The 9,544-nt window shown below is 35.6% G+C and overlaps 1 protein-coding gene across 1 annotated transcript in view; it reads left to right on the top strand.

Moving 5' to 3' along the window:
* st14 (ST14 transmembrane serine protease matriptase) overlaps nt 1-9,544 on the top strand; it is a 44,298-nt gene that overhangs the window by 8,467 nt on the left and 26,287 nt on the right. The window contains exon 2 of the mRNA XM_016551986.1: nt 8,059-8,206. Coding sequence (XP_016407472.1) covers nt 8,059-8,206 — 148 coding nt within the window. The remainder of the gene's footprint in view (nt 1-8,058; nt 8,207-9,544) is intronic.

The raw sequence follows: 9,544 nt of genomic DNA, 5'->3' as shown, positions 1-9,544 counted from the left end.
AACTTTCTTACTTAGTAACACATACAGCTGTTCCCTCACCACAGTGCAACAGTGAAAAGGGACCCCTTTCAAACAGTGTCGCGTTCCGAACGTTGTTTTAATGACATATTGTATTGCGGTATTTTAAAAATTCATATCATAACAAAAATAAACACCGGTGTTCAGTATGAACCGGTATACCGCCCAGCACTAATGCCATGCCATGCATCAATAAACTAGCATCTAACAATGGACAAAAGTGTTTTTTTTTTCTCTTACCTATGGTTCTGTACCATAAAGGCTGCTGTGTAATTTGCCTCCTGACTAAGCATTTAAAGAATTTAGGGGAAGCATTTAAATAATCCATAGTTCACTGACAATTAGGCAATATCGCGTTCATAATCGCAGATGAATCGCATTCGATTATGAACACGATATCACCTAGCTTGTCAGTGAACTATGGCTCTGTGTATTAAATGTCACTCCATCTGAAAGCAGGTGATGGCGATTTACTACCAATCACGGAACCGGCTTTACTGACGAGATGCGCATGACAATCGCATGCGATTAATTGCACAGCCATACTGTGAATGCACTTAAAGAATGCAGAATCAAATCGTTAATCGAATCGAATTTAATTTAATTGTGAATCGAATTGAATCGAATCGTTCTGAATTTGCAAAAATCATTCTTGAATCTAATCGAAAACCTATGAATCGTGAATCGAATCGATTCGCTATACCCAAAGATTCACAGCCCTAGCTGAGTGGCATGTATTTCAAAAAAAAATTCTAATTCCTTTATAATTACTATGCCTCATATGAATTGAGAGACTGTCTGGAATATTTATGAAATTAATTTGTCTCAAGGCAGAACTATTTCTGTGAACTGGGTCAGTCCATGTCATATCAGACAAGGCTGCTTCTACACTGTTTCAAATTTTGTTCAAAATAATTTGGTAGAAATATGCTAGTATTCCTGTTAAATGAACTAGCATAAATCAAACCATTATGCTTTAATTAAATGAACAACCTTACATGCTAGGTTTCAGTGGGTTGCAACAACTCAAAACAGCTCAAGTTGGGTTAGTTTCAACCCAGTGGTTTTAAGAGTATAGCTTTCTTATTTGTTGTTGGTGGTGACAAAATCTGCAGATTCAAACATTTTTATATTTTTTTCAGCCCTTTAAGTATTCATTATTTTCAGGCCTAAAAACCTCTTATCTGGAAAGCCATGTTTAGGGTACGATATCTCAAAAATGATGATTGCTTGCCTCATAGGAAAGTCCAAATGGTTCAGAGTTTATCCAGGATATACAAATGCTTACATGATGACTGGTATATTAGGATGACACATTTGTAGATGTGGGTGATATCGAGGCCTTTCTGTTCATTTGAAATTCATTTTGTAATTAAACTATTACTGTTAGTATGGACTAATAGAGACAACACAGGAATCTTGATACATCATGTTGCTGTTTTCTCAAAAAAAAAAATCCAGTTTAGTTTCTGTTAGTTTCAGTTTATTTTCAACAGTTTCATAAATGATCATCATTTCCTGCTCTTCTTGCTAGCTTGCTTTATTAATTAAAAACCAATGCAACTTATTGAATCATTTACTTCGTGACTGAAAGAAAGACTGAAAGATTTTCAGTACATGGCCTGAGTTTTGGTCCACAATTAATTCCTCAGAGTAGTGGAATAATATTTTAATTCCAACAATTTTACAAAAACCTTTGTTTTTCCTGTCTAGGATGAGTTTCTTTTTGAAACGCTTCACAGAAGTTGTCAAAAACTCAACATTTACTAGTAGTTTTCTGCTATTTGTTTCATAATACCTCTCAAAAAGCCCTTAATATAGTACAATTATCTGCTGTATGAAGGACAAACAAATCAACTGAATAATTTGCTCAACCATCCTTTCTCAGGAGCCATCTTTTAATTGCCTAAACATATCTTTAAATATTCTGTTTTGTCTTAGGGGGATTCATTCTTTAAGGTTTAATTGCTCTTGTGTTGTTTGGAGGCTCCTCAGTGTCCTGAACTGTCTTTTCCAGCTGACTGACCAGTCAGTGATTACTGGCCTCTGGTCCAGCTCCATGTCAGAAGCACTAGACAGCTGGACTCCAGCAGAAATGTGGTCTGCTTGGTTTTACAGACTGTACACATCAGAAGAATGCATGAAAAGAGTAAAGCTGCTTTCTTGCATTCTCTCCAATTATTGTCTCCATTCAAGAGCTTACATCATTTTGTCATGAGACTGTCTTAGTGTGTTGAATTTTTTCAACACATCAGCCATGTATTGACATGCATACATTTACCAAATATTACAACGTTTTATTATCAAACATGTCCCGCAATTTAGCAACAGTAAAGACGGCATCTTACAACAATCACGGATTGAGCTGATTCTGACGTTAAGTTTGGGTTTTAGGGAGGAACGAATGCGCACCGCTGTGACGGGAAAGAAGTTGCGCAATACGAAACGCAGCTAGTTTTTAATAGCTTTACCTCATGTCTTCTTTTGTATAATCCTTAGAAGCCAAAATCGAAATTAAAAATACAATTAGCTTAATAAAACCGCCACTGACCTAAAGTGTAAGCAGATGTTTGAATGTTTAGTTCTCTCTTCTATCATAATTAAACAGGGCTTTCATGTTGCGCGTGCTGAAGCTCCTCCGCGTGGGCGCGATCTCGCTTCTGAATTGCGAATAGCAAAAATGCATCATAGACAAATGTTTGAAAAACAGCTGGCAACTCTGGTGAGATAGAATTAGCAAGATACTGTATATATAGCAATAATAAATGTATGTGTGTTTAGCAGAACCGTTAACGTCAGAGCTTATCGATACTCCGGTCTTTCATAATTTAGCCCCGGGACCGATTAAATACCGGGTTTCGGTACCCATCCCTAGTATGCGGTTCTGTAATCAGCAGGAAATCATCATCAGGTGCTTTCAGATGGAGCAGAATTTACTTCACATAGCCGTAGTTCACTGACAAGTTACGCAAAAAAAAAATCGCAGATGATTTTATTGCGCGATTATGAAATCAGAGAAATCGTTCGCGATAATGACAGCTGTTTGCATAGCTTCTCAGTGAACTACGGCTCTGTGAAGTAAATGCTGCTCCATCTGAAAGCATGTGAAAATACCACATTTAATAACATATTTTTACTCTAAACTCACTTCATAACGTCAGTCGAGTGTTTGAAATAAATCCTTCTGTGAGATGATGTGGCTTCTTACAGAGAATAAGGCACGCAACATATTTCATAGTATTCTAAGTAGTGATAAAGGCTATGGCGATTAGCATTGCATTTTTATATACTTTATTATAATAAGATGAACTCCGACAAACCATATATTGTCGTAGTCGTGTGTTTATTAGTCACGTTGAATCAATGAAAGCTGTTGAATCTTCTGTTTATTCAGCTGCAGCGATAGGCATTTCCTGGGTTTCTTCTGCGAGGCGTATGTGGAGTATCAGCGCGAGAGCGCCCTCTGGCCTTTGGATGGAGATTTACTGCTGATCACAGAACCATGCTTCACTGAAAGATACGCATGACAATAGCAGCTTCTGTCGAATCGCGATCTCGATTCCATTTCGATTTATCGTACAGCCCTAATTATTTGTTTATTTTTAAGTTATTTTTATTTTATTTTTTAAACAGTCAATATTGAATATATCAACCAATTTTTTTTTTTTATATCTGTGCTCATGTTTTTTCTTGACCTGTCGCCATCTAACACTCAGAGTTAATCTTTAAAACACTAACAATTTAATAACACTGTTAAATGTAATCTATGAATATCCATTTTTTATTTTGTACTTTATAATGTTATGATGCCTAAATTCATTTGTAGCTTATTCAGATTAATTTTATACTATTTTGTTTTCTGCCATTTATTAGTTATCATCCATAACATACAAAAAAAAAAAACTGGCTCATTGTATCTGCCAGAATTTTAATATTGGTGCCGCCCTATACTTTAGTTAAGCTGAAAACATTTTCTTAATCATGCTGATTTTGCTCCAGCATGAATGTGTGGGCTTCACCTGTGTAAATGTCAAATCCTGCTTATGATTAGCAGGTTCTGACCACTATTTTAGCTGTCACTTTGACTGCACAATAGTGATTCATTAACATTTTATGTTCTTGGCAGGTAGCTGAGGCTAGAAGTACAAAGACTGAAATTTTAGTTCCTAGAGAAACAGAGGAACAGAAATAAAACCGAACAAATGCAAACAGTGCCGATATGTTGCAGAGCAAGATTAAAGTCAAATAGAACGATGAGTTGAGTCAACAGCCTGTGATGTGTCTGCCATGAGAGAGATAAGTGTAACGAGAATAATTTAATATCTTATCCATGGCCTTATCTGCAGGTAGCAGTATCTAAAACATTTTTAGATGCCAAAAATATCAGTTTCTTCTGTTTTGGTCCGTCCTTTTTTCTTCAAGCTTGTGGAACAGGTTTGGTTACGCGTGCCATCGATCATTTTCGATGTGGTAAGCAGAAATAGTTTAACGCACGGGTCACATCTCTCAGTTCAAGAACACCACTCCTTAAAAAGAGGTGACAGGTTAGCGAATCTGTCCTTACGGCTGTGAACACCCTCTGCTGTGGGAAATCCACACTGCAGGATACTGCTGACTCTAGCCTGACGTGATTTATTGTATTCTATGATTTGGTCACTTTTTTTTTTTTTTTTTTTCAAAACTAATATTCTAATATTCTTTCAAAAGCACATTCTTTACATTTGTAATGTTAAATACTTTTTTTTTTGTGGGTCAAAGTAAATAACTTTAAATTTTAAATAGAATCATGTTTGACTAAAACATGAATTATTAAACGAAGCATTGTTCCTAAAATGGTAGATTTGGAATGTTGTGTCAGATGTTTTAGGATAAGCTGTGATATCGCTTTAAATAATAGTATTGTTAAAGTAATTACTTTAAATAGGCTGAATATTAAATATTTTCCCAGCTGGAAAAGAAAAGTTTGTGCATTAGCAGTTTTCTATAATTTTTGTTGATATTTTTATTTGAACTGTAATTGGTTCACATCTTCCCCATTGATTGCTTCAGTTCTACACTTAATCACTCAATTCTTATTTAGAGCAAGTTGTGTCACTGGAACCATTTTTCATGTATTCTATATTTCTGTCGCCCCATGATATAGACATTTTCATCTAATTTCAGTTGATAGAAGACATCCTGAAATATAATTAGGAGTATTAATTTGATCTCTGTCTCATTTATCTTTCCTAGGGGACAACTTAAGTAAAAAGAGGCTCCGCTTTTTAATAACTTTTATTGGAAGACCATGGGAAATATCTATTAGAAACATTATTTCTTGCTAGTTTATAGGTCAAACAGTGTGGGAACAGTGGATCCGTCTTTATCCACTTTATATTTCAGCGTGCAAGTAAGCTATTTTCAGTGAAAGTGCGAGATTCAGCTATAGGTAAATAATGAGAAGAATAACGAAGTGCAGTAAAAGGTAAAACTGTTTGCGCTACAAACCAGTGTTTTTATGATTATGATAATACATTAAAATAATATGAAAACAAATACAGCATAATGGGCTGTTTTGTACAGGTAAAATAACTGGAAGAGAATGGGTAGCCTTTATTTTGCTTTCACATAAAGTAGTTTTCTTTTGTTTGTTCCATTGAAAAGCTCCATCCACCTTAATCTTTAATTACAGCATTATCGCTCCATTTTCTAAGCAATCCTCAGTTCAGAGAAAGAACAATCACCGACTTTATTCGGATTACACCTGTGGAAGGGCGTCTAATTAGATTTGTCTACCCTGGCTGATAAAAGTGAAAAAGAGACACTACTGTTTTGCTGATGGCCCTTACTGAGAGTGATATGTCTTCAGTACGGTGTTTTGCAGAGGGTTATGGGTAGAATCACAGTATGTGATGCTGTTGTTAGGCTGTGATCAGGATGACTGATAACAGAAGCCCACAGCAGCAAGTGACCCACGTTCCCCGATGATTCTCTTAATCTTATGCCATGATGGCTATTAAAAAATTCCAATTTAGGCAGCTTGAGTGCCAGGTGGCCTACAGTAAGAATGGCTTTAATTGCGATGAGTTATCGCACTCGCTGTTGTAATCGGGCCAGGATCTTAAAAGGGGGGTTTGCACGTCTGACAAATTGATTTAATACCAATGTGATTCTAGCTCCCTAATGATCTTCTGATTCCTCTTCTCCCAGGGTGTAGACGCTGATTTCTAACCACTTTTTAATTGCGAACCCTTTCTTTATTGTGTGTGCATGCGCTTTTAGTTCAGAACGTGCACTGTACCATTCCACATTCCCAGTTTAGCTTCAGTATGATACCACTGCGGTGGGGAACTGCTGATTTATGGACAATTAGAGTGTTTTTTTGTGGAGTCAACAGTGTGAAGAAAAGAAGAAATGAGAGAAGAGGCATATTGGTTTCTTAAATGCCTGACTGTGGATGTCTGTCAGTCCTGTTATTTAGTACCTTTGCTTCTTTTGGGGATTCTGCATAGAGTATGCAACCCATCCAGATATCTCACAGCAGTACCCTAACCGCATCTTGCTAAATCAAGCACTAAATTGAACCTTTCTCAAACACAGACCTCTAAAATAGTGATTTAGACCTTTTTTTGGCTATTTTGCATGCACATCCAAGCAACTTCTGCAGTGTAGCTCCTATGCTCTATAAATAAATAAATATATGGCAAGTGAAATTAGGCATCACAACATTGTAATGTACAGTAATTAAAAATGGATATTCATTTAAAGATTTACTAAAGTAGTTTGCATTTACAACATTATTAAATTAATAAATGTTTAAAATATTAACTTTTGTTGCAAATGTCAAAATAAGAGAAATGAGCATGCACAATTAAATACTGGCCAATATATATCCAGTATCAGAATTATTGATGGATATATTGTAACGGGTAGTTGATACTGTGTTGTGATGTCATAGAAGAATCATTTTGGGTTTCTCAAAGAACCTTTCAGTGAACAGCACCCCCCACCCCCAGACACACACACACTTTAAAGCACCTTTTGTGGAATGGAAAGATTCCATGGATGTTACACTCTTACAAATAAAGTTTCCAAAAGGTTTTTTTTTTTGTAGCAATTAGGAGAACCATTTTGGGTTCCTCCAAGAACTTTTCAGCGATCAGTTCTAGCGTAAATAACATTTAAATGATCTTAATGGCCTATTCCACTCTAAAGAACTTTTTGTTCCAATTTTTGTCCCACATTTTTAACCTTTGGGCTACAAACTATAACATATTTACCTTCCATCATAACAAGCAAGCAAGCAAAGATTTCCTTCTAGGATTTTCGGGGTGTTCATACAGTCACTTTTAGACATATTTACTAATTAACTTGCACACTTGCACTTTAAAGATAGGCATGCAAGCAATTTAATACTCTGCTGGATGACTTGGTATGTCATAATAACTGTCTCTGTGTGTGTAAGGTCACAGAAACAGGCCTAACCAGTTTTGATGCTGCAATATACAGGCCACTGAAACCAGTCTCAGTATGTGTTGATTCAACGTGCAGCAGTGCATGTCAACATTTATATGAGCTTTATTTCACATACAGTATTGTTGAGACTTGTAGTCACACATATGAGAAGCTTAGCTGTATATCTGTTTTTGGTTTATCTTTGTCTTTCAGTACTTCCTGTGCAGTTTGGGAAGTGGATATGGTGGGTAGGCCACATACTGTATAGCAGAAGTTACACAGCAAGAACACAAAAGAGACATTTTAAAGAATATTAATATTGTGCTTTTCGATACAACAAAAACATACAATGTCCAAGTAAAGTTGCTATTTCTTACGTTTTTTGCCTTTATAGTGCTCTTTTTTTTTTTTAGCTTTAAAGATGATTTAAAGAGAACACTGAATTAATGTGATTTCATCTTTTAGTTTATTTTATGAATAAATTAAACCAACTGAATTCATGATTCATTCTGAAGGTACTATATTGTAACATTTGCTTGTCAAAGAAACTAAATGTTTACAGTACTTTTGAAGGACAGTCACAGAATACTTGCATTTCTGTTTCAGGGAGGGAACGGGCGTCATGAGCAGGTCACCTTCCTGACGAATGAACAGAAGATGGCACCGGCACGGAAGACGACCATTGCCGTGGGGGTCGTCATTGCCCTGTTGGTAGTGGCTGCAGTGGTTGGATTTCTTGTGTGGCTCTTTGTTGGTACAAAGATTCACCAATCATATCTAACTTGCTCTTAAATGATGAAAGTTGCACACCTATACTGCTGTTTAAACTTTTGGGGTCTCTTATGCTCACTAAGGCTGCATTTATCTGATCAAAATACAGTAAAAACAGTAATATTGTGAAATGTTATTACAATTTATAATAACTTTTCTATTTTAATGTATTTTAAAATGTAATTCATTCCTGTGATGGCAAAGCTTAAATTTCAGCAGCCATTACTCCAGTCTTCAGTGTTAAAATAATAAAAAAATTTAATAAAGGGGGAAACTGTGTGTGTGTGTGTGCCATTTTACCGAATTGGTGCAAACTGCTGTCCATTGTTGTTTTTAAAAGTATCTTTTTGATTCTTTTAAAAAGTGAAGTTCTTTGTAAATTATGAAACTTTATGTAAAAAAATGTGTCCCGCATTTTTCATGTCACTACCGAAACAGTATGTTTTAGTCCATTGGCTGAGACTGATTTTAACTACACCCCTAAATTTATGATCAGGAAATATTCCTGTGTCCTCCTCTCTCATAGCTACAAGGTGTGAGTAGATAGATCCCATTATTTTGAGGTAAATGTGTTCAAAAGTCTGAAAAATCTTTGTAACTTTAAGGAACGTCACTACCAAACACCTTTTTTCTGCAATTAAGCACACTTTTTTGGGAGTTATTTCATAACATTTATAGTTTTTATATGTGTACCACTGTTCAGAACTGTGCTAGCCAACCATGTGCTGATTAGCATCTTTGAGCTAGGTTCAAAAGTATCTAAAATTGTCACGACCGAAACATGTCGTCATTGTTTCGGTAGTGACTCAAGGGAACACATAATCCTCATATTTGGGGGAAATAAACAATTTTAGAGAACTGTGCTAGCCAACCATGTGCTGATTAGCATCTTTGAGCTAGGTTCAAAAGTATCTAAAATTGTCACGACCGAAACATGTCGTCATTGTTTCGGTAGTGACTCAAGGGAACACACAATCCTCATATGCAATTTTTTTTGTATTTTAGTATGTTTTAGTAGTGTTTTAGTATGCAAGTTAAAATTCTGTATGTGATGTGGTCACTACCAGAGCATTACAGTCACTACCGAAAATGTGCAGTCACTAACGAAACATGGGATGTTTTGTCAAAAATAAAGTATACTGAATTATCAGCTAAGATGTTATGACCGCTTTTAGTTCAATGTGTATTCAAACTAATGAATCCTTCACTTTGAAATCAGTATGATCAACTTACACTTGAAATATTGTCATAAATTACACTTGAAATATTGTTCAAATGTAATTGTTATTGATTTACCTCTGAACATTTTTTTAATAAAATA

The sequence above is a fragment of the Sinocyclocheilus rhinocerous genome, unplaced genomic scaffold (genome assembly GCF_001515625.1).
Source record: "Sinocyclocheilus rhinocerous isolate Xijiao unplaced genomic scaffold, SAMN03320098_v1.1 scaffold2120, whole genome shotgun sequence".
NCBI classification, from domain to species: domain Eukaryota; kingdom Metazoa; phylum Chordata; class Actinopteri; order Cypriniformes; family Cyprinidae; genus Sinocyclocheilus; species Sinocyclocheilus rhinocerous.
Note: the sequence above shows the minus strand (reverse complement) of the source record. Positions and strands in the feature narration are given on the sequence as shown.